Raw genomic sequence first — 27,357 nt, 5'->3', positions numbered from 1 at the left:
TTCCGAGTATGCACGTTTCCATTTAATGCCAAGTTGTCTGCTGTAAGTTAACTGTAAGTTAGGTGTTCGAGAATAATCCTTTATATTACATTGCAGTATAATGTATGTGTTCAAACACAATACTTTATTTAAACTATAATATTTTTAACTATTTACGTATAAATTGAGTCTTAATTTTTTCTATGCATATAATTATTACATATGATGCATTTGTATAAAACGTCATCATTTGCGAGAAAGTGTTTGACATATATATATATATATATATATATATATATATATATATATATATATATATATATATAAATATAAACATATATATATATATATATATATATATATATATATATATATATATATATATATATATATATATATATATATATATATATATATATATATATATATATACATATATACATATATATATACATATATATACATATGTATATATATATATAGATATACATATATACATATATACATATACATATACATATACATATATATACATATACATATACATATACATATATATACATATACATATATATATATATATATATACATATACATATATGTATATATATATATATATATATATATATATATATATATATATATATATATATATATATATATATATATATACATATATATATATATATATATATATATATATATATATATATATATATACATATATATATATATATATACATATATATATATATATATATACAACTTTTTTAAATTGCTTGTGTAACTAACGATTTATATTTTGTATTACAAATTTGGTCTCGTCCTTTGAATCTATTTCGATAATGATTTATATTCTTTGAATTAAGGATTAACCATATTTACGTAATATTTGCATTGTATTTAGATAATAATATTCAATGTGTAATATTTGAAGTCTTTATAGTTAAATGTTTATTTACGATGGCCTTGGGGGTGAGACACACTACGATGACCGTAATCAAAACGATGGCCTGGGGGGTGAGACACACAACGATGACCGTAATCAAAACGATGGCCTGGGGGATGAGACACACTACGAAGATAACAGACACCACTACCAACATCGACACCACTTTTTTTCCTTGCTCGACACACATTTCTATGGTCGCAGATGCTCGTGTTGAATCATTACAACCTTTTTTTTAACAAACATGTTTTAATTTATTGCATTACCATATTTAAATAAAATCTATTATTATAAGCTTTTATTTAGTTCAAACGTCTGTGTGTTTGTTTGTTTGTTAGTGGGCTTAATGTATATCTTGTAACTTAATTTCGACAACTTCTAATGTAGCGATTTTGTTAAAACATTCCAGATACGTTCCTCTTCGAAGTCAATACAAGTCTATCCATTTTTAACATTTCAGTAAATGCTTAATTGATCATTGCAATTAATCAAACGGCTTTGAAACTAAGGGGGGATGACAAAAGATGACTCGATAGATTACTATATTCAATAACAGAAGGAAAGATAACAAACTAGACGCGATCACTTCTAGCTAGTTATCTTCCCTTCTACATTTCTTGATAATGTCTACAATCGTAGAGCTTGTCGATCTAATGAAGGCTATAGGGGCAGATAATAACAATTTGAAAACGAGTTGATAGTATAATAATATAATAGTATTTTAAAGTAAATAACTTTAATCGTGACGCATAAATAAGAAATCACTGAAAAGTTGAAAAAAAAAAACAACTTAAAATCGTTATATGAACTAGCTTTTTTTTTAAATACACTGAAAACAATAACATAAAACTAATCAGCTTTGCAGAATAAATTTCAAAAGGATATTTTTTTTTCTACTTAAGTATGCATTGTAACATTCTACACATATTGTATCTAGTAATACAGACACATTTACACTTTCTGACAGATAAAAATAGATGTTTTTACGTAGTTTATATATTGTACGAAACATTTGACGTAGATGGTTTCAGACTTTTCAGAACTAAATATGATTAAAAAGCTGATTTTAATTATTAAGAAAATATTATTGCCAAATACAAACAAAATAACTATTTTAAAAAGGAAACAACATTTTAATGGTGAATGAGACGAACATTAAACAGACTTCGGTTTATCAACAATTCTAAACGAGGAAGAGGGTGTTGAAGCAGAAAGGGGCACAACTCTATACATCGCACCAGATATGATTAACTGCCCTGATGGGAGAATATTTAAAAACGCTTGTAGCATGGATATATATATATATGGTGAGGACTGTTATTTCTATTAGGATAAATACTAATGTTTCTAGTTTTGGGTGTAAAAAATTGTAATTTTGTGTGCACACTTAAATCAATATTGAGTTTTTGACAAGTAAAAAACTATAACTCGAAAATGCATTATGCTTACGAATTTAAATTTCAATGAGTGTGGGCTGTACTGTAGTAGAGATGATAACAGGATCACCACCAAACTCAACATCATCAGTCAGGGTCCTGTTTAAAATTGCTACGCTACAGAAACCTAATTACAATATACCGGAAACTTCGTCACAACATCTAAAAGATTTTCTAGAAAAGTCTTTTAATCCTGAGGCACAAGAAAAACCATCTGCAGAAACTTTGCTGAGAGAAGACACGTTTATAACTGGTTAAGTTGTTTTGTTTAAAGAACACAATACTGTGTCTTCTATAACATTTCATTGTCGATTTCGTTTCCCTATCCCTCTATTCTCATAGAAACAGCGTATTTCATAAAGTAGATACTGCTTTTCGATGTTTTCTTATCTTTTCTTACAGTTTTAAATTTTGAGTATATAATTGTATTTTTAATTGCTAATGGCATTATTTTAACTTTCTAGTAATAGAATTTAAAATGGTGTATACTATAGCAATATATTGATTTTTTTTTTAAAATAGGATATTTTGTAAGTATAAACTAAGTTGTACAATTTCTATAATGCTGATACAAGTATGTATGCCACAATGCATAGAATTGGTTTCGCTTACATGTAGAGGAGGAAATATTACGACAATATTTCACTTTCACATACGTTAATTAATCTATCAATGCTGCAGCTGGTTAGCACCATGTCCTTCACATAAACTAAAAACTGATCACATTTAATAAGCTGCTCTTAACCAAATAAAGCGAGAAACACCCACCATACACTACGTTAGCGTTTTTGTTAATGTACTTATATCAGTCAAAATTACACTGCTTATATTAAACTTTCAGATACATTGAATATCTAGTAATTTTTTACAAAAACTACATAATTTTTAGAACACATTTTTTTTAACAACACAAAAACACAATATTTAAACATATATATTATAAGATCTTGGAGACTTTACCCCCTGGGCCCCATGTGTGTGACTGATATTTTGATGCAAACACTCATCACACGGCAGCAATGGTGACAGCCATTAAATGTTATTGTATCACTCATGTTTCTTTCTTAGACCCAGCATCTCAAACAGTATTGAAGTATACTTGTTGTTTAAAAATATGCAAACATAAATATTGCTGGCGTTGCCAATATAGAGCAAGGCGGCTAAACCTTGCGTTACAAGAACCCTCAGATTTAGATTTGTAACCATCTGGTCAGCAAGCAGAGTCACGACCAGAAAGTAGACAAAGTCGACAAGTGTGTTGATTAGAGAGACGATGACCAGAGTCCTGGTTGTCCGTTGGACACTTAACTTCTGATTGGTTGAAATCTTCTTCCTGTTACGCGCAGTCAGCTGTATTTTAACGGTAATCAATACAGCTCCAGTCACGACGATAATCAACGGGCAAACACTGGTGAGGTAATTGTAAACGTAGTAATTTAAAATATTAATCTCTTCCCAATGGTTACGACAATATGACATAAGTGTTTCTGTCCCCATGCCAGGTTGTGTGTTTTTAAAAGTGACGCATGTGCTGTAGAAAACTGCCCATGGTAGCCAAACGATGTATGAGATAAGGACAACTACTTTAGCTTTTTTCTTTGTCATAATCTGTTTAAATTTGAGAGGAAAGTACACTGCAACAAATCGCTCAATAGATATCACAGGCGGTAGTGTTAATAAAATTGACATCCCGAGATGTGCACAAAAAGTCATTGTTTGCCATAGAATAAAGAAGAAAAAAGCTATATCAAAGGGATAGGCCCAACCGACAAAAGCGGATGTAAAATCATTTGCTATGGTATATTCGAGTAAGTTGGCTGGTTGAACCGCACCCAAGAGACACATGGAGTCCGCTACCGTTAAAGACAACATGAAAATTGCCGATGATTTATGGAGGCCGTCCTTTACTAAGACAACCAACCCCAATGTGTTGGATATCAGACCTACGATACCTATTGTGGGGTTTACAATAAAAAACAGAGCGACATAGATCTGCTTCATCAGCTTTATTGTAGCGTCGATTTGTTCCGATGATGACAAGTCAGATGTGGTATCATCCGATGATTGCGTTACGTTTAGTATCCAGCTATCCATTATTGACGACAAATTTCACGTTTAAAATGTTAAAAATGACTTTGATTTCATCCAGGTGGCGTCTTAGTTGTTTTTTTATGTGATGCAGCTTTTCTTTAAGAAGTCTTTAACCATTATTGATTCTCATTGTTTACCTGTGCAAAATTGTGTTTATATATTTAAAAAAAACAACATATGTATTAATAATTTCAAACGCTGTATTCTCTACTTGAACTTTCGTAAATACTAGCCGTCACGGCCAGGCATTGCACTGGCCGTTTGAAAAAAACCTATATATAAAGGACCATAACTTGTGAGTTTATTAAGCAGCAAGTACCCGGCATGGAAGTTTGACACATTGACACATAACCCTAACCCTAACTTTAAACCTAACACTAACCACAACCAACAAAAAAAACAACACAAACACAATAGTAAAAGCAATCATAACGCAAACACAAACACAAAAGCAAACAAAAACGAAAACGGGAACGAAATTACAAAGCCAACTCAAACACAAACACAAAAGAAAACAAAAACGCAAACATAAACATAAACACAACCAAAAATATAGCACAAATACATACGAAAAAAAAACGCAAACGCAAACCTATTTGCAAACTAAATTGTCGAACATAAACACAAATATAATTGCAGATATAAACGCATAGTACTCACATAATTGCACAGGGCACTAAATCGCACCCTTCCGAGACGCCGGCGGAACTGCCTGATTTAATTTATTAATGACTATAATACCCCATCATAGTCTATTTAACGCATTAAACTGAACGTAGGCACCATAGCGCTCACGGAATGACTCGGTGCGCCGAATAGCACCCAGTCGGGGCGCCGGAGGATGCCCGGATTCAGTATAGTTAAGGACTATAGTAACCTTTCTAAATTCTTAGTCTATCGCACTGTTTAAAAAATGTATGCACCATACGCTCACATTATAACCTAGGTCGCCAAATAGAACCACACCGGGGCGCCGGCGGACGTGCCTGATTTTATTTAGTGAACGACTATAACAACCCAAGCTTGTCCGCAAATCGAAAGATAGAAGTAAACATATACGACACTTAGGAGCGGCTTCTACACTGTTATTGAATAGAAAATAATATTTAGTAAACAGTACCTTCAGTGTATAAAAATAAATAAAAGAAAGTACTTCAAATATTTACCTACCATATTGCACATTATAAATCCATGCTAATTATGTTTTTTTTTTCGAACACCCAAACAAACTAAGAAAAAGTATTATTTTTTCCAATGTTTTTTTTTTTTTAAGGGAAGTAAAAAAATGTGATCTATTAAGGGAAGTAATTGACAATAAAGGAATAAAGTGAAGTAATTTGTACAATTTTTAAATTTTTGTGAAGGGATATTTTTTCTTTGACTTGGGACTATTTTACATAACGTTAATTAAAATTAAACGTTTTGGGAAATAAAGTTTGTGTTGTAAAACGTCATGTAATAAGTATTTAAATTATTAATTTTGCTAAAAAAACGTTAGGTGTATCAAGTCTATGGCGATGAAGTCGAATCTTTTATTATTTGCCTCTTTTTGCCCACTGTCTGTCGTCTGTCCGCTGTAGCATACATACAAAAAAGAGCCACTGAATTCATTTGAGCTTCATATATTAGATCATAAATGAATTATACCATATATATGCATGTTTCAGATCATTCATGTAAATGTAATGTTTCAATAAAGTGTTAATTTCTCGTGGGTTAATGGCATTTTTAGAACACACTCTAAGTCAATTTTGTTTGAACGAAGAAAAAATAGATAGATACGTTCAATAACAAAGAATACATGATTTGCAATCCAGGTAACGCATAAGCAATAACAAAATACGACACATAGGAACCTTATACTTTCAATTACTGAACTACTAAATAACCAAACGTGTTAACTAATTGTCGCGCTAGATATGAACTGATTTAGATTTTTTAATTCATCAAATATCCTGATTTTAACTCTACACTATCCAACCCACTCAACTCTCCACACACACTAATACTTCATTAACCTGTTCACCTTTACACTCCTTTAAATCACTAGCTAACCTTACTCTTTCTTGAATACGCCGTCATAAATCATTTCTAGATTTGTTACCGTAATATCTTTATAGCTATCACACCCAATTTTTTTTTGCAACCGTAACACATCGATTCTTTACCAGCCACCTTATATCAAATGTTTACAATACGATCACACCAATAGTTCAATAACCACCCCGTATCAATCGTTTTCCAGCCGCCCCATTTCCATTATTTAATAACTACCCCACAACAATATTTTACCCCCAAAGCACTCCTTATGAAAGGGAATAGATTCTCCATAAATGAGCTACCAGCCTTGTATTTCTAGTCATACCAGTATCAGGAAAATATTTAGTGAGGATAAACCAAATTATTTTTTTAAAAACTTTTTAAAGCATTTTTAAAAATGTTTTAATAGATAATAGCCTTTTTAAATTAATTTTTTTCATATGAAAATTACTTTCTAATTTTTAGTCATTCGTTCATAATTAAGTTAAAAAACGTATGCTACAGCAAAAATACATGCATTAACATTCGAGCAAAACCTTATGATCTTTAAATTTTCAAGATATCCACATCTTCTTAGTTCGTGGTCTACAATACCTAATGAAATCAGCCAAGAGGAGAAAAGCTCACCCTTGAATGACCTCTGGTCACGCGATAGCTAATATTTTCTTTCATCTTCTCAACCCCTTTACCGTGTAAAAATTATTTTTTTTTCTTTTGGAAATAGTGTATTTTTTTTTCATTATTTAATTTGTTATGTTGTCCTGACAAAATAAAACATCATTTTAAGTGAAAATGAGTTGCCATTTAGAATTTATGAGGTAAATATAAAGAAGGTAATGCAAAAGCACAGTACCAACATCATGTAATGACCTATTTTTATCATCCGCTGTTGAATTGGCTGTTAGATTAGCCTCCCTCTACATTGTTATTGATTTCCAATGCTATTTTCGTATTTTCGTATCAAGACGAGTTAACTTGGGACGCACGGCACACAGACGACTTTTTAATCTGAAGACGAGTTAACTCGTGATGTACGGTTAAGCCCAAGATTTTAATGACGAGTTAACTCGTTACACACTGTAAAGGGGTTAACCGCACTTTTTACTCCCGCATGTACAAAGTATAGAGAAAGTACTATAATCGTTAAAAAAAATCAACGTTTTATACCCCCTTAACCGGAAAAAAACATACTTTTGGAATTGTGTTCGTATGTTTGTCTGTGTTTGTGTATATGTGTGTGTGTGTGATTTGTTTGTATAATTAACATGCTATTCTAATAATGCATGGTTTAAAAATGTGTACCTTTAACTAATTAAGTATTTTAACACATTTACTGAAGTAAAGTAAACATTTTCTATCAAACACTCAATAAAACATAACAAACAAACAGTAAAGTACAGTAAAAATTTTCTTTGAAATGGTAAAATAAAGTAAACATTCAAACAGATAGTAAAATACAATATTATAATAAACAGTAAATGAAAACGGTTATCCATATAGATGGTTAACCAAACTAAGATTTAAAACATCTCTTGTTATCTAGCCAAGACATTATAAGGTGCAAACGCTAATAACACCACTGAAGTGTAATACAGCTACACTCCCTTTTTTTTAGACCAAGCAACTCAAACAGTAGTGACATATACTTTTTGTTTAAAAATATGCAAACATAAATATTGCTGGCGTTGCCGATATAGAGCAAGGCGGATAAAACTTGCAGAACAAGAGCCTCCAGGTTTAGATTTGTAACCATCTGGTCAGCAAGCACAGTCGCTACCAGAAAGTAGACGAAGTTGACCAGTGTGTTGATTAGAGAGACGATGATCAGCGTCCTGGTTGTCCGTTGGATACTTAAATTCTGATTGGTTGAAATCTTCTTCCTGTTACGCGCAGTCAGTTGTATTTTAACGGTAATCAATACAGCTGCAGTCACGACGATAATCAATGGGCAAACACTGGTCAGATAATTGAAAATGTAATAATTAAAAATCGAAATCTCTTCCCAATGAATACGACAATATGACGTACGTATTTCTGTTCCCATGCCAGATTGTGTGTATTGGGTGTAGTCAAAAGTAACGCATGTACTGTAGAAAACTACCCATGGTAGCCAAACCACGTATACGGTGAGGACAACTACTTTAGCTGTTTTCTTTGTCATCATTTGTTTAAATTTAAGCGGAAAGTACACGGCAACAAATCGCTCAATAGATATCACAGGCGGTAGTGTCAATGAAATTGACATCCCGAGATGTGCACAAAAAGTCATTGTTTGCCATAGAATAAAGAAGAAAAAAGCTATATTAAAGGGATAAGCCCAACCGACAAAAGCGGACGTGAAATCATTTGCTATGGTATATTCGAGTAAGTTGGCTGGTTGAACTGCACCCACCAGGCACAGAGAGTCCGCTATCGTTAAAGACACCATGAAAATTGCCGACGATTTATGGAGGCCGTCCTTTACTAAGACAACCAACCCCAATGTGTTGGATATCAGACCTACGACACCTATTGTGGGGTTTACAATAAAAAACAGAGCGACATAGATCTGCTTCATCAGCTTTATTGTAGCGTCGATTTGTTCCGATGAAGACGAATCAGATGTTGCATCATCCGATGATTGCGTTACGTTTAGTATCCAGTTATCCATGTTGACTAATGTTCAAAGTCAGTTATATTTAATACGGCTGGCGTCTTTGTTGCTGCTCTGATGCAGCTGTCTTCGACTTACAATTGTTTACCTATGCAAAAAAGTGTCTAAATATTTTTAAAAATGTTTTAATAAATTTAAACGCAGTGTTCTTTAGTAGAACTATAGAAAACATAATATTAACGTATATGCTTCAGATTATTTATGTAAATGTAGTTTTTCAATAAAGTGATATTTTTTTCGCGTATTAATGGATTTTAATACCTATTCCTAGTCACATTTGTTTTAACCAAGAAAAAATTTAAAGATTCTTTTAAAAACAAAAGAATACATTGTATGTGGTCCAGCTAGTGCAGAAAATTTCGACAAATACGAACCTTAAATGCATGTGTGTTTAATTAATTAATAGACAAACCGTGGTAAGTAATATTCGCGCAAGAAAATAACTGGTTTATACTTTTTCATCTGTCAAATAGCTACATTTTAACTCTACACTATCCATACACCAAAATTACTCACTACCCACTTTACCCCAATTCTTCACTAGCCATCCCAATCCAGTTTATCCCTAGATACTCAACCTTCCACCCACACTAATTCTTCATTACACTGTCACCATTTCCAGCCCTATTAATCACTAGCTAACCGACCACTACATTGAGAACCCCAGCATGATTCATTCCTAGTCAGCTTACCGTAAATTGTTACTAGCAATCCCTCCCCAATAATTTTCAACCACCACACATCAGTTCTTTACCAACTACATTAATGTCAATTGTTTGCTAGCTAACTCACATCAATTTTTTTACTAATCACCATACCCCCAATGAACTCACTATGAAATGTAATAGTTTCTCAATAAATTAGCGCACTGCCTTGTATTTCTAGTTATATCAGTATCGCAAATAGATTTAGTAAGCTTAAACCTAATTTTTTTTTTTTTACTTCTTAGGGTATTTGTGATTTTTTAATACAATAAAAGCCTATTTAATTTTTTTTAAATATGAAAAAAAATTCCACTTTTTAGTCATTCGTTAATTATTAAGTTAACAAAACACAGGCTATGACTAACAATATTTGCGTTAAGTCAAAAAGTTACATTAAGGAAGTGCAGGCTAATTCACAACTGCCATTTTCAAGGTTTGATTGCTTGGAAACAGAAAATACATTGAAAATATATACCTTATATATATATATATATATATATATATATATATATATATATATATATATATGATACAAAATTACCTGTAAGGTCTTCTGAACCAGAAAAACTAACAAATTAAGCCAGCTATTTATTCAGTTATATTTCGCTTTGGTCTAAATTTCCACCTTGATTTAAACATCAATGTCTGGAAAATTTTACAAAATTGCTAATCGATATAAACATTGTATAAATCGTGTAGTCAAAAAATACTAACAATTTTAGCCAGCTAAAACAACCCGGTTCTAATTTGCTATTGATTTCAAATTTAGAACTGTTTCCTTTCTCTAGGGGATAACTTCATCCGAAGTCAAAACAAAAATAACACGATTTGATATTTACATCTAGTTAACAAGGAAAGTGAGTTTCGACAAACTCACTCGAGCCGTTTTAGATAAGTGATGTTTCCTCAGGCAAGTTGTACTTTTTGTTTCCCATCTAAATATGTTTCTGTATCTTAGACCAAAAAACCGCGGTAGACAAATCCTTTGATACATTTATTATTTTAATTTCACGAATATACATAACTATCTTTTCCCAATATCTTTCTTAAAATCTTTCTTGGAGCTGATTTTGTTCTATCGACATGGGTATGTACTCCACGAGAATCAATTCAGCGATTTCCTCCGTCATAGAAAATTACCTGACATTAGATTCAAGCCAAGATAAAGACTTATGCTGCTGCGTCAGTTCCAATAAAGGCCAAGACATCCGCCGTTTTGCAGTAGATATCGATGAAATCTTGTACGTTCGCAAAAGCTTGTGAGCTACATAATTACATTGAGACGTGTTCCTGTTCAACTAAAACAGTTACTATTTGTAAACCACAAAACAATATTCTAACTGGGTAGGCTTTAGGAAAAAAGGAAAAAAAAAATAGTATGGTGAAAATCAATTTCATGTAGCAATAATTTGAATAAAGTTTCACCTTTCGGAATTTAAAAAAACTAGAAAAACAATATCTACAGTGTTTTTAGTTACAAAAACTAGCCAGCGGACTTTATTAGGATTAGTAGGAGAATAATCAATTTTTATATGATCATCAATATTTCTAAAAAAATAAGAAAAAAACGTTTCGGGGCAAAATGAAGTGATATGAAATAACTAAATAGAAATTAATTATTGATTTAAAAAAATGTTGAATAGGAGACACAATAATAATGAGGTCATTGATTACAGAAACACAAAGTTAACGTCTATTCAATGTATCTAATATTTTAAGTGTATGTAATTATTAAATAAAATAAATAAAAAAATTACATTTTTAATAACAAGCTTCAAAATGTAATGATAATAACAAAATGAAACTACATTTGCTTTCTTTCACAAAAGCTTTGGTTACTTATGAGATATTTTACACATTTTAGAAACAAAATCTTGTATGAAAGAAACCAAATAGCTTGCTATTAGAAATGTCTTTTTTATATTTGTTTTATTTTCTAGTTTTTAGAAATTCATAATCAAAATGCAGCAGCTAAAATATTAGTTTTAAAAAACTATTAGTAGCTCGTGAAAGATGATTATCCTTTCTAACCCCCAACGACCCCCCCCCCCTACGAAATCAGCCATCCATGCCAACAGTTTACAGACGACAGCAACCAGATCAAGTAGATATTGAAAAACTATATTATCTGCCCCTAATAGCCTTTATTAGATCGACCGGCTCTTTGATCTCTACGATTGTAAACCTTCTCGTGAACCAAAACTCACCAGACTGTTAGGGTGATCGCGTCTAGCTAGTTATCTCCTTTTATGTTCGAATCTAGTAATATAGTAATCTATCGAATGATTCAATGTTTTCTATCTTCTCTTATTTTCGAAACAGTGTAATTAATTGAGTATGATTAATTAATCATCTAATTAAATAAATAATAGATAGACTTGTACTGCCATCAAAGTGGAACGTTTCTGGAAAATTTGAACGCAATGGCTGCATTGGAAGTGTACCAAAACTGAGTTACAACGTTTGCCATAAACCTGTAAAAAACAAACAGACGTGGCGAACAAAATAAAAGCATGTAAAAATACCAGCGAATTAAATTATGTGCTAAGCTTCTGTGTTAAAATTATGGTTAAGGTCTAAGTGAGAATAATTCTTACGTCGTTTACTGTTTCGGTTAACCGTTCTATTCTGGTTCCGGAATAATATAAGGTTCCGGTTAAAGTTTCATGCTAGATTTCCTATTCATATTAAAATATCAAATCTCCGTTATAATTCCGATTCAGTTAAAATTAGGGCTATGGTTAAATTTTCGGATCCGGTTACGTTTACGCTTTTGAATAAGTTTCTTTTACTGTTCATAATTTGCTTCTGATTAAGTAAAAAATCTAGCTAAATTGTTAGTTTTGCAACGTTTATAGCAAATATATGTACATTTAAACAAGAATTGTACGGTCCAATCCTACGATTATCTAATATTTTATTATGCACGACTGCCGTTCCGCCGCAGTTTCAACATCGAAATTAAAGATAATCATTTCATTTTTTAATGGTCTTCAATTGAAACTGTTTTGAAAACCCACAGTTTCAAAGTGTTTTTAACTCAAACCATCTAAAAATATGCATTTCCAAAGATGCCTTTGAAAAATGTTCTAGATCAGCTGACAGACAAGGGCGATAAACATGCGCTAATGTTGACAGACCTTGTGACAAAAAGAGCCTGGCACATGCCTAGGTGCTGATATGTGAGCCAAGAAGTACATCATAACACTTTTTTAAAAATATATACTTAATAGATCAGTACTAGGGTAAGTTCAACTCCATTCAACATTTTTCGCACATTCCTTAACAAGAATACAGTTTAAATCGATGAATTGAAATATTTAAAATAGGAACACACATCTAGTTAATTATCAATGTTCACTTGTAGAAATATGTTGTATTGATCAAGTAATATTTTTTTTTCATGTATTAGAAGATGAATACAAGAAAATACAACTGGTTAAAACTAACATATAAGTTATTGAATACCTATACAACTCGTCTAAAATAAAACAGATGATGGGTATCAAAATAATAAGGAAAATACCAATTGTGCCATAACAATACTTTGTTTTATGGATAAAGCCGGTGATATTTTCAATGACATATAAAGTCATCGTGATGTGAGCTGCATTTTTACAACTCAAAAGTCCCGGATTTATTTAACGTACTCTGAGACTATTGTATTTTTCTTTTCTTACGTTTTGAACCCTGCTTTTCTTCACATAATTCTGCAACAACAATAAATTGATCGTGCTTTAGCAGCCAATCGGCTGATGGTCTTTGTTTAGCTTCCCTGTTTAAAACCTTGTTTAAAAATTCATGTAAGTAAACTGATGATGATGTAGGCAGTTGGTAATGTAACGGCTCACTGTTGGCGATTCTTAAAATAGCCAGTGGTGTAGGGACTGAAGAGTTGGGTGGTTTTCCTGTCAACATCTCTATAACAGTGCAGCCAACACTCCTGTAGAAACAAATAAACATTTATATTAAACATATTTTATTTTTGCGCTAAAATAGTGGAATGCAGTTTCATTTATATTTATATTTTTTAAATTGTCATGAACTCTCATATAATTTTACATATAAATAAATGCTTGTTATAATACAGTTTCGTTTTTACTTTTAACATCACTAACTCGCATTTCTAAAAAATGGATTCTCATAAATTGACCGCACTCACTGAAATCTTCTAAAAGGATATATACTTCATATTTACATGTTTAATTACATTTTATTTTAGAAACGATCTAATATCTTATTACATGAAAGTTTATACCGTATGCTTTGTCACAGTTTCTTAAGCTAGGTGTCAATTGTAAAGCACATCAGATAAGTACTAGTGGGGAGAACTAAGTCTTTAATTGCATCTTTTGGGCCAGTGATGAAAAACGTTCAAGGACAACGGGGAACAGAGTGCGAAATTGGAAATATTAAAATAGAATATGTTTGTGTGTGTGTGTGTGTGTTGCTAGATACATTGTTGGCTTGTATCTTAACAACACAACTTCCGATGTCGTTTGAGTTATTCATATGTAACTATTAATAAAGCAACATGTATTCAATGGCAGGAAAGAAAATAATAACTAAATGTCAAAAAGGCAATATTTATAATGCACAACATATTCATTAACACGTGTCTGGTGTAACAATGAGTGGTGGACCGTCATCCAAACACGAAAAAATAGACACCAAACCTTCTAAATTTCTACAAAAATACTCAAATCTCATCTTCTAATTACATTGCGTTAACATTGATCGAAAGTTTTACGTTTGATTACTATAGTATTTTTTTAACATTACATATGTATATTTAAAAAAATAATTAACTTTCCAAGGATAAAGATTTTTTGGCAAGAAACATTATGAAAAAGAAAAAAAACGGATTATTTATTTGTAGTAATTTATTCTATAAAATATGTTACCATATATCAGCCCTGCTTGAGTAATTACGAATAATGTTCCCTTCAGTATAAACTACTTCTGGCGCCATATATCGAACTGTTCCTTGCTCTGTCCTTACGCCAATTTCATCGATGAATTGTGATATGCCAAAATCAGTTAACTTAATGTTTAGGTCATCCTTCATTAAAACATTACTGCCTAAGGAAAATTAAATAGTTAAACATTATTCATTTAGTATAAAAAAAATTCCAAAAACTTAATACAAAAAATGGGTGTGATAAAAATTCACCTTTAATATCCATATGTAGTATATTACTTTGGTGTAAATAATCAACACCTTCAAGAATTTGAATTGTAAAGTGTCGCGTCTTCTTCTCATCCAACCTTTTATTTTCTGATGCACTCACAAAAGACGACAGTGTTCCCTAAAAAAAGTTAGGACACTTTACAATAAAAGTATGATTTCATTTTTTTCTAATACTTAAACACATATATGAAGTATTGTAATTACCATGTGCAAATATTCCAAGAAAATAAAAAAATCATTTTTATCCTGATGATATCCGTGGAACTGGACAATGCGTTTGTGCTTTAACTTCATCAGTATCAATGCTTCTTGTTTACCCTTTTCCTGCAAAATATTTTTATTTTGATGACCATTATTAATTACAATATGAATACTAATCATTGTAAAAAAAAACTACAACAAAAGATACATAAAAGATACATATTGTTTTAGTATTGTCACAAAAGAAAGAAGCGCACATTATGACAAAAAGTTCTTGTAGGTGTATCTTAAAAGGTTAAAAATAAATAAATAGAAAAAAGTGACACATCATTGGACTCTGCAATGAAACACATTTGTAATAAAACTCGCAATGAAAAGCTGCATGATAGAGAAAGCTGTAAATGTAATGAGGGTGGGTTTTTGGAGAACGATGAGGTCGGGAGTAATTAAATGAAGCATAGCTTTTAAATGTAATATATATTTCGTTGGATGCTAACGTGAAAAGTTACTTTTACAATAACATTAATCTTTTTAAATTAAAAAAATAGGAACATTAGAGTTAAAAATTATTTAAAAATACAACAAACAAAGCCTCGTTAAACGACTATGTAGAATGTAGAAAAGCTTGTAAAAATAAAAGAAGTGCATTACATATTTGCTTAAAATGTAGAAATACTAATTTTGAATTTAAAAAAAACGTATTTAAAAGAAAATGTAGGCTACATTCAGTAATCCATGCTTAAATAACTGTAAAAAATGTTTCGAGGTAACAAGAAAACCATATAGTTAAAACAGGTATATGCTTCATGACGTTTGGTAACTTGTTGGATGATGGGTAATTCACTTCTCATAACAGAACGACACAAAACTGTACAAAACTTCAGGTAAATTATGTTTAGTTCTATTTTAAGAGAATATATATATATATATATATATATATATATATATATATATATATATATATATATATATATATATATATATATATATTTGTGTGTTTGTTTGTGTAAATGTATAAATATAAATATAAATAAATATGTATACACATTTATGTTTAAGTCATTACTAATACCAGACAATTACCAAATAATTAGCACTGTTGAAACTCAGTCTCTTGGCAACAAATAATTTCTTCTGTGGTTGATTAGTATCTATCACTAGATGTACACTGCCAAATGCTCCTTCACCTAACGTGTCTGATTCTATTTTAAATCGTTTCGGGAAATATTCAGAATGGACGGTACCTGTCGGAGGAATGTAACTGAATGTTATATATACTCAGAAAGAGATGGAGATAAATGAAATCTATTATACAACAAACCTGCTTTTTTAGGCAAAACTCCAGCTGTCCTCCCACATCTCCAGTTTAATAAATTTATACTTTCAGAAACTTGTGAGTCTTCTGTACTATTAATTATGTCCAAATTGTCAGTTATTTTCTCATCTGTTGCAATAATTTGGCTTGCCTCAGGAGAGTCAGAAATAATTTCCCAAAACTCAGCTAAGTGTTCAAAATTTACAAAAAGTTTTTGCTCGATTTGCTTTTTGAATAACTCAACTATTTGTCTAATCTATTGAAGAAAAAAGAAGTTGCGTTTAAACAATGCATTTATTAGTGGCATTTAACGGTATCGACAAATGTGTTTAGGTGTTTATATAATTTTTTTGTATAAATTAAGGAAAAATGTATTCATGAAATATCTTTGCTAGCTTACCCTTGGGCGTGCTTTGTGCCCATTTAGAATTTCAGGAAATCCTGTATTTTCAGAAGCATTTAAACTATATATATATATATATATATATATATATATATATATATATATATATATATATATATATATATATATATATATATATATATATATATATATATATATATGTATATGTATATGTGTGTGTCTGTTTAATAATTTTTTTAACTTATATTTGAAACCTCTGTTTGCAACATTGTCTCAATGAAATGTGCTAAGGAACATACATGTTGAACAGTTAAAATAATTATATTTTCTATTTATTAAAAATAAATGATTGAAACATTAATTTTACAAAATCTTAACTAAACAAATGTTAAAAATGCTTTTTTCTGATTAGTGCGGTAGTTGGATTAGGAACACGATCATACTTTTTAAAAGTTATTTAATTGTGGATGGTGCCACGCTAAATCAGCACTTGAAACACACAATATACCACCATTTTACTAATTAAGATTTTTTCAAGCCAGCTCTAATTCAACTGTCTATTGTCGAAATGCTTAAACTGTTAAATTAGTTGTATTTTCAACACCACTTACCTGCATTATCATTTTCGATAGTTTCATCTTCAAGTGCCCAACTTGTTATTTTTGAAAGGTAGGACACAGAAAGATCTTTAAAAGATAGATCTTTCATTTCCTTCAATGTACATACGTATGTTACAGAAAATGTAGTTATTGATTTATATATTGTGAAGCTAGTAATGGTTGATAATAAATTGTGCTTTATAGAATACAATATAAGAATGCTCAGAACATGAAATATTACATATTTTTTAAAAAATCTTAAAATAATTATGAAGATAAAAGAAAACGTAATCAATTCACATAAACTATATTATTTGACAGTAATACTAGTATAATAATTATTATTAATATATTTGAATTCGTTTTGTTCTATTTACTTACTTGCAGTATTTTTCCTTTTAATTCTGGCCTCTGGTAGATACACTGAATAGTAGCAGTTTTTAAAAGAAAGAGCCACCTATATTCTAGATCCTATAATTACAAAAATAATTCCTGATGATAAGCTTAAGTTGATAAGCATTAATCAGCGCCTACTACTTAAAATTCATTCATCAGATCAGCCAAATTTAACAACAAAGCTTTAGACAACTCAATAAAAACAAAACATACTAACATGTGTTAAGGATACAGAAGATGGATCAAAACATATTAATAGACGTTTTAGGGATACTGACGATGTATCAAGAGATGCTAATATATGTGTTAGGGATATAGAAGATGGGTGTTATTTGATTTGTTTTCTTATTTTTTATGGGAGTAAAACTAAATTTTAAAATATTTTGACTATTGTATTTTCATACCTCACATTCTTCTGACGTCATTTCGTTGTGTAACAACGCTGTTAAATAACCGTCTTTGACAATATTCTAATAGAGATATAAAAATTAGCTAATACATATATTTTAATTATGTTCTAATTCTATATATAATTTAGCAATATGAAAAGAAGAAAATTTAAAATTCGACGAATATGCAGCATTATGTACACACATTAAAAATCTAATTAGCAGTATGCGAAGTAAAATATGTATTAATAGCAGATTATGATAAATTAATATCTAGTTTATTATTCCAAATGTTACAAAACAAATATAATTTTAAATTAAATAGATTGCTTGAGTTGGTAATCACCATATATTGCTTTTTAACGGGTGTGTAATTGTAATAATTTAGCAATTGCATCAATGCGTGTTTATTGCTTTTATTCCTAGTACAATTCTTGGCACAATTCAATTCAGTTATTTTATTTAAAAAATTTAACAATGTCAAAATATCTAGATACAATCTATGTTTTTAAAGATTTCCATTTTTAACTATATTAAATGTGACGTCTGTAACCTTCCAACATACATGATACACAGCGGAAAATCCCAACGCTCGACAATGGTACTAGTTTATTGTTGTCATTCCGACCTTAACATTAATGGTTTTTTCTTTTGGTTTTTTCTGATAGGTATATATCCCAACAACATATCAATTGTCATTAAGGTACGTTTAACCGAGAAATGAATATTTGTATTATGTAATGCACTGATAAAAGCACATATCACCAAAAGATATTATTTTTTTGTGTTGGCAGAAAAATAATAAATATCCCATAAAGCTTGGCTGTAGTTCGGGTCTAAAAACAGTGATCCAAATGGGGTTATAATTTATATATTTTTTATCACGTGCTTATTTTTTTCTAATTATGCATTACACTCTATTCTAATCTTACTGTAATCGATTTATTCTTCTATGTTGTTAGTACTTATAAGTCCACTTGTAAACATCGATCTTTGATTAAAATTGTATAACTAGAAGTGAATGGCGTTTGCCAATAAAAAAAAATTGGGGTCGAAAACTTGAAGAATAAGGTAAAACAAACCGAAATTATGAACGTGTGTGAGAACTGTACAGAACAATTGTAAACTACCGATACAGCAAGACATTAAGAATGGCGCCAACCAGAAATTTAAAAACAAGGTAATTAAAAAGTCTAGTGACAATTTAAGCGCAATTTCCTTATGTTATCTAAAAATAGCTCTGTCGTAGCGTAAATCAAGAGCGGGGTTAGTAAAACCATTGGTTAGTTATTAAAACGTTTTTTATGAATTTTTTTTCCAGTAATTTACATGTTTTATTTACAATAGAGTTACATGACTATAAAACAATTGTGCGCCTAGCTACTGAACGTGATGGCGCAGTCATTGAACGTGATGACGCGTTGGTGTGGTTGGATAAACATGCCTACTAATTCGGTCCAAATTTTAATTAATTCAAAACATTTTTTTTTGACCGAACGAAAGGATATTTTTGAAAACTTTCTTCGGCAATATTGTTCTAAATTATGACAGGAATCGATTGGTAAATGTTTCAAGTCGCTAAGTGGTCTGGTTGCCGAGATATGGGGCAAAAACGGCATTTTTTCGAGTTTTTTGGCTTTTCCGGGAAATCCAGAAAGGAATTCCGAATTTTTTTTGGCCCACTATTATCCTCGTAACTTGCTTAACATAATTGCTTTTGGAACTAGTCCTCGATATTGCTTCGTTGAGGAGGAGATACGACTTAAAGCTGCGAACACACATCCATACATTCATACATTCATACATTCATACATCCAGAAATGACGGTTAATAAACGCAATTCTCCAGAATGGAAATTGCGCTAAAAAACATCGATCCCTCCAACTACCCTCGACTCAGGGGAAATAATACTATTAATTACATCAATAATTTTAAAAATTCGTCTAAAATTAAAAATAATAAAGGCGCTTAATTAAAGTAGTACTTATATGTACCGTCAGTAGATAAATGGTTAATTTTATTGTTTTTGTTGTACACATGAAAATAAAAAGCCACAATTAACATAAGTGATTGTAATTTAAACCGTTTTTACAATAACTTATCAGTTTTATTTATAATTCTATTGTTTTTAATCTAACGAGCATAACATTTTATAACTTACCCTAGCAAATTCTAGGCTGAACTGACATCCTCGAAATACGAGACTAAATACTTCCCGGATTACTACTGGAACAAAATTTTCAGCTGTTGTGTTTAGAAGTTTGTGTTGTATTATAAAAGACAAAGTCAGTTCTGTAATAAAAATAAATCATTCGTGTTATTGAACGTTGTATGGTATCATACTTGAATTACACATGATGTTTATCGTATGCCTATGTCGAGTAAATACGAAGTTTACTATTGTTTTAATTTTGTGTTATCTTAGAAATGTGTTTATAAATGATGTCTTGATTAATGTGGATTTATTTACATATATCCCATTGAAAAATTACACAAAATTCACTGTTTAGAGTAGGTAAAAAGTAGTAATAATAAGAGCATAATACCAAAAAACAAAGATTTCCCTATGCTTAAAAGTGTTTTTTTTTATTTCCTTTTATATATAAAATAGCAAAAGTACGATGTAATAAGCCGGCAAGCTAACTTATATGGATGCATAAACAAAACCTTGTATGTGATGTCACTCGTTTTTTTTAAAATTCATTAAGTCGACGATGCGGTTAGTTTTGAAGAGTGCAGCCACAGTTTCTTTTGAATACGTATTGAACATTGAATACGTATTGAATTGAATATTGCATATGTATTGAACATAGGGCGGTACTTTCATATGAAATAGATAATGTAATGCGGAATTCTAAACACTTTTATTGAGCTGTATCTCATCAAGTAGCATGAACTTAATTTCTGGTTTGCATCCATGTGTTACAAAATAGGTTAAATGAGATTTCTTTCAAGCACAACCTGAAAACTATGCAATACATTAATACAGTTTTTTTTAATTCATGATACCTTAAAAAATGTATCTAAACGTAATACATTTCCAATTTAAACAAAAAATCAATGTATATATATTACCAGAATAGTTAAGTTTTAGAAGTGAGGTAAAGAACTCTGAAGATTTCGCTACATGGTGTTTTTGTATCATATCGCTAATTCTTCTTAAGCTGATGGTGTAGATGTAGAATTGAAGTATGTTAAACTCCATCATGCCAGAATACTCGGTCATTACCTCTGAAGCTTTTAGTAACAACTGATCATACGTAGGTATCTATAATATTAAAAACGTTAACAAGCAATATAGTTAGCAGGATAATAAACTCTAATATTCTTTTACAAAGCTGTATCCTTTCTTTAATAATGTATTTGATAAAGTCTCAAGACTGTGTTACGGAAGCATCATTTCTTATAGCAAAAAAGTGCATCGACTGGTGACATTTAAGCTTTTGTGCTTTGGAGTAACTAACTCCGTATTCTTGTTCTTCTCGTTCTTAATTTTAGTTTTGGAAGAGATTCCATCCAACACAATGAACTTATTAAGCGTCATATAGGCCGTGGACTCTGATTCCAGCCCGCTTTTATTTTTTATTTGCTTTGTCCAACCAAGAATAACTACACGGCGGCAGTTGCTTGATTTAGGAGTTGTCTCTCCTAGAAAGGTTGTTGACCCAACGGTCGAGCCTCATATGCCCGAGGGTTCGTCCTCGAGACTTTTCGGCTTAACAACCTTGAGCTTTGCCGACTAGACCAATGTATGCATTTTGTAAACCAAATATTGCGAAAATAAAGCTTTAACAACACAAAGATATTAAGATTTTAAGATTTTAAAAGTAGAAAAGCAGATGCATTTTAGCGTCTACGTATTGTCTATTTTTGTTACCTAAAAATAATTCACATGCTTAAAGAAGAGCGATTTAGGTTCATTAAATTAATGCCACACTTACTTGTTTATTACGCGTTTGCAGTGTAAGAATCACATAACAACTAATTGACCTAGGTGAAAAAAAGCAAACATAAAAATAACTTATTTTCATTTGTACATGCTAAGTAAATTTTCTAAATTTTCTAACTGTAATCGATCTCTATACAAAACTACATCTACTTCTAGTTATATATCCATAAAACTTCCAAGATCCTTCTCCTTGACACTGATGCTCTATTCATTCTAAAACCTTTTGTTAACCCTAACAATATCCATTACACAATATAAGAAGTTATCTCTTTTCATAACCTTAAATCAATTTTCTTATCCTAGCCTAACCCCTGCACAAACCCTAACCTTAAACAATATAAATCCTAATGTTAAAGGTAATGGGAACGCCAATGACAATACCTATACATATGTCAATGCCAATGCCATATCAACTTCAACTTCTAAGTCTAAATCTGACTTAACATTCACGTTAACATTAACATCTAAGTCTAAAATTAAATAATACTTTCAAATTAAATTTTAAATTTTAATCATAAATAACTGAAATGATATTTTTTTTTAAATTTCACTCTGCATTCCTTTCCAATTAGGTTTACGCACACTATATCGCATAATGTATACACCATTAAAATATGCCATATAAACCACTTTCTGTATTATGACATTCCGTTGACAACAAGCCCGATAACGTACGCATTTTTAGTAGCAATCTTTTCCTCACAAACTAATTTAAAAAATGACATTTAATATATTTTTATTACGGTTTTTATAAACATTTTATAGCTAAAAAATCACAATTTCAAGGATTAAGTTGATAGTAGCATCAAATTTACTTGTAAAGCTATAGTTCATAGTACACGTATAATAAAGAGGATTGCTAAAGATAAAAATATAACAACTCATATGTGAATTTCATATTGCATCTACATCGTTTCATTTATTTACCTTTGCATGTTTTGGAATGTAAAAGAATTTTGTTTCAAGAAGTTGTTGGTTTCATCCAGAGTTTGTATTGATCCATCATGTGAGAGCACTAATAAAATATATATATATGGCAAATAATGTTTCTTTTTCTTCTTAATATCTAGTCCAATATATACCTTAGACAATAAAACGAGGTTGTGCCTCGTAGATATAAATTTAAACAGTAGCCTGCAGGCATATTTTTTTGTGTGCACACATCATGGTTTCAACAATAACGTTAGCAAAAGTGGCGCATTCTATCCTGAGCTATCTTAACAGTAGGAGGAAGATAGTACGCAAGTCTATTCGTAGCTCTATCAAAGCTATTTATAATTTAACCACATAAGGCATGTCTGAATGTTGTGCTATCGGTTAACTAAAATCGGCTAACTAGTTCAGAATTACATAAACGTATATAAAGCTGTTCAATTTTTGTGTAGCCTACGATGTTCCAATTAAAAATTGCCTCTCATTGTCTAATATATGTTGTTATATATTTCGTATTTCCATTTGTTTTAATGGATTTCATGCATACAACTCGATTGTATATTAGCTGTTTGTTGACCATTATTCTGTTTTTGTTACAAACACCCACACATTTTTGTACATTAAATATATAAAATACTTACATTTTTCAAAACATCTGCAAATGTCCAGGATTTTCAATTTTGGATCCGAAATATCCTCAATGTCATTAACAGCATTATATAATATTTTAATTATTTTTAAGTTTCCATTTTCAAAAGATAAACAAATAGCTTGCAATATTGTGAAAAAAGTTGATTGCGTTTTATTGGGTTCTCTATGAATTGTTAAGTCCAATAAATTATCAAGTTTCTCTTTTGTGTTAAGGCTTTCGTCACCTTGTCTGGGTTGAAGTAAAGACTTCTCACAACCATCATTTAAAACATTTTCAAACAATAGTCCATTTCTTTGCATGCCGTCTATCTCATCATGCCTAACTAGATGTGTCGTATCTACAGCTTTCAAGCCATTATTTTTGCACGATTTGAAACATATCCACGTTTCAGTAATAATTCTACTATTTCATCATGATCATTTGCTGAAGCTATTGTCAACACATCCAAACCGAATTCATTTAAACGATCAATACGTGCCCCATATTTTAGAAGAAGTTCCACAACTTTTACATGGCCTAAATTACTTGCAATCATTAATGCATCAAAACCATCGAAGTATACATGATTTAAATTAGCTCCATTTTTTAGTAAACATTCTACAACTTCGTAGTGGCCTTTAAAAGAAGCTAGCACTAATGCATCATGATCGTCGGAAGTATAGCTTGTTGCATCTTCATTAAGTGGTAATTTCTGATGTGAACTGCAGATGTTTTTGTTCTCACAGTTTAAGTGAACACCATAATTTAGTAAAGTTTCTACTATTTGTGTATATCCTTTTGTTGATGCATACATTAAAGCATCGAATCCCATGTTGTCAAAACGGTCTAACTTAGCACCGTGATTGTGCAAACATTCGACTACTGCAACGTGGCCATATTGAGATGCACACATTACTGCATCAAGACCTTCGGCGTTATGGTAATTTTTAACTGCGCCGTATAAAATCAACAGTTCAACAATTCGAGCATGTTCTTTCACAGAAGCGCTCATTATAGCATTTAATCCATTGTTGTACTCGCGATTCAAATCTGCTACATATCTTATTAAATATTTGGCCACATTTTCGTGTCCATTTTCAGATGCAAATCTAAGTGCATCATATCCATGTTTATTTATTCGATCTAAATCTGCACCATATCTAATTAAATATTCTGCCACTTTAGCATGTCCCCGGTTACATGCAATCTGTAAGGCGTCCATATCGTCTTTGGATGTTCGATATAAATTTGCTCCAGCTAAGAGTAACATTTTGACCACTTTATCTTGGCCACTTTGTGATGCAATCATAAGAGCATCGTATCCAGCTGGTGTTACTTGTTCTAACCCCGCCCCACTGTTGAGTAGAATCTGCACTACGTTTTGGTGCCCATAGTATGAAGCCGACATCAAAGCATCGCTTCCAAACTTGTTTACATTGGCTAATGATGCTCCCCAATGTATCAAACATTCTACAACTTTGTGATGTCCACATTGAGCTGCGTGAGTCAATGCATCAGTTCCGTTTTGATTCACACAATTTAAATTTGCTCCCAATTTAAGTAGAAATTCAACAACTTGGTGATATCCTGCTAGACATGCACCCAGTAATGCATTACGACCATAAGAATCGACACGGTTTAATTGTGCTCCCACTTTGTGTAAAGATTCTACAATATTGTAATGCCCTTTTATTGAGGCACACATTAAAGCATCGAATCCTATGTGATTTACATTCTCTGTACTTGCCCCACTATTGAGAAGTATATCTACAACTTTCTCATGTCCATTCAAAGCTGCTGACATCAAAGCATCAAACCCAGATTCATCGATTCGATCGTGAGAAATCCCATTGTGTAGTAAATAGTTGACCACTTTATCGTGCCCATTCTGCGATGCGATCATTAAAGCATCGCATCCAAATTTGTCAACACGACTTAGAACAGCTCCGCACATGTGTAGAAATACAACTATCTCATCATGACCATTTTGGCAAGCACACATTAAAGCATCACAGCCTTCAAGGTTTTTATAATTCACATCTGCTCCGTTTTGAATCAGTAGTTCTACAAACGACATGTTTCCTTTTAATGCCGCATTTATTAGTGCACTGTATCGGTTGGTATATTTGCGATTGACTTTAGCTCCACTTTTTACTAAACATGTTGCTATATTATCATGTCCATTTGTAACAGCTAATCGCAATGCGTCATAACCGCATTCGTCTACACGATTTAAGCTAGCTCCTTGATTAATTAGAATGTTAACGACTTTAATGTGTCCACGTTTAGATGCATGCATCAATGCATTAAATCCAGTATTATCAATACGATTTACAACTGCTTTGTTTTGAATTAAAATCTCAACTATCTTCTCATGTCCATGTAAAGCTGCATACATCAATGCATCATAGCCATACATGTCAACCTTGTCTATAAATGCTCCTTTTTCAAGTAACAACTTTACAATTTCATCGTGTCCATGCTCAGATGCATACATTAATGCATCACTGCCGTTTTCGTCAGTAGCATCAACTGTCGCTCCTGATTCTAATAAGACGTCTACTACTTCAAACTGTCCGTTTAAAGATGAAATCATTAGGGCATTACGCCCATGTATATTTACACTGTGTAAATTGGCTCCATGTTTCACTAATAATTTTACTACTTTATGATGTCCTTTCATAGAGGCAACTCTTAATGCATCCATTTTATACCAATCTAAACAGTCTAACCTTGCTCCAGCTGTAAGTAGATGATGCACTACTTTGTAATTGCCATTTTCACATGCATACATCAAAGTATCGGTCCCATACAGATTTTTGTTGTTTACATTAGCACCACTATTTACTAGCAATTTAACCACCTTAAGGTTTCCTCCATAAGATGCGTAGCTTAATGCATCCTTACCATTCTTGGCTACACGATCTAACTTTGCTCCGTTATTAAGTAAGCATTGTACAACTGTATGGTTACCGTATTGAGATGCACACATCAATGCATCTTCTCCATACACGTTCACACGATCTAAGAGTTCTTCCTTATTTTGTTCACAAATGTTAAGTAACAATTTTACTATTTTATTATATCCTTGATAAGCAGCGAATTTCAACGCATCCATTCCATACCTGTTTGCGGAATCTAACTTTGCTCCACATTTGAGTAAACTCTTCACCACCTGATAGTGACCTTTACGGGCAGCACACATAAGAGCATCGAACCCATTCCTTTTATTCACACGGTCTACCCGCCCACCGCGTTGTACTAGTAACTCTACCACTGTACTGTGACCAAACATAGAGGCATACATCAGTGCATCATACCCACGGTGATCTACACGATTTAAACTTGCTCCACATTTCAGTAGAATGTTGACCACTGGTACATGTCCGTTGGTAGCCGCGGTCATCAATGCATCAGTCCCGAATTGGTTGACTCGATTGACAGAAGCTTTATTTTTAATCAAGCACTCAACCACTTTCTCATGTCCATTTCGGGATGCTTTGTTTAACGCGTCCAAACCAAATTTATTTCTACGCT

At 31.5% G+C, this 27,357-nt stretch overlaps 2 protein-coding genes across 2 annotated transcripts; both read right to left on the bottom strand.

Annotated features, from left to right (window-relative positions):
- Positions 1-13,430: 13,430 nt before the first annotated feature.
- LOC131944103 (uncharacterized) lies at positions 13,431-22,284 on the bottom strand. Its single transcript, XM_059304611.1, has 12 exons — positions 22,249-22,284; positions 21,383-21,575; positions 20,469-20,599; positions 18,323-18,388; positions 17,904-17,993; positions 17,535-17,634; positions 16,566-16,745; positions 16,328-16,488; positions 15,248-15,367; positions 15,026-15,161; positions 14,757-14,934; positions 13,431-13,795 (listed from the first exon to the last, which is right to left on the bottom strand). Exons 2-12 carry the CDS (start codon positions 21,531-21,533, stop codon positions 13,510-13,512), a joined length of 1,599 nt encoding a protein of 532 aa, XP_059160594.1. The 5' UTR covers positions 21,534-21,575; positions 22,249-22,284; the 3' UTR covers positions 13,431-13,509.
- Positions 22,285-24,187: 1,903 nt separating this feature from the next.
- LOC131944102 (ankyrin repeat domain-containing protein 50-like) lies at positions 24,188-26,778 on the bottom strand. Its single transcript, XM_059304610.1, has one exon. It carries the CDS (start codon positions 26,612-26,614, stop codon positions 24,188-24,190), a length of 2,427 nt encoding a protein of 808 aa, XP_059160593.1. The 5' UTR covers positions 26,615-26,778.
- Between the last annotated feature and the right edge of the window lie 579 nt (positions 26,779-27,357).

The sequence above is a fragment of the Physella acuta genome, unplaced genomic scaffold, assembly GCF_028476545.2.
Source record: "Physella acuta isolate Inbredline_101_S28 unplaced genomic scaffold, ASM2847654v3 ptg000481l, whole genome shotgun sequence".
NCBI classification, from domain to species: Eukaryota; Metazoa; Mollusca; class Gastropoda; family Physidae; genus Physella; species Physella acuta.
The sequence above is the reverse complement of the archived record's forward strand: the minus strand, read 5'-3'. Positions and strand labels throughout refer to the sequence as shown.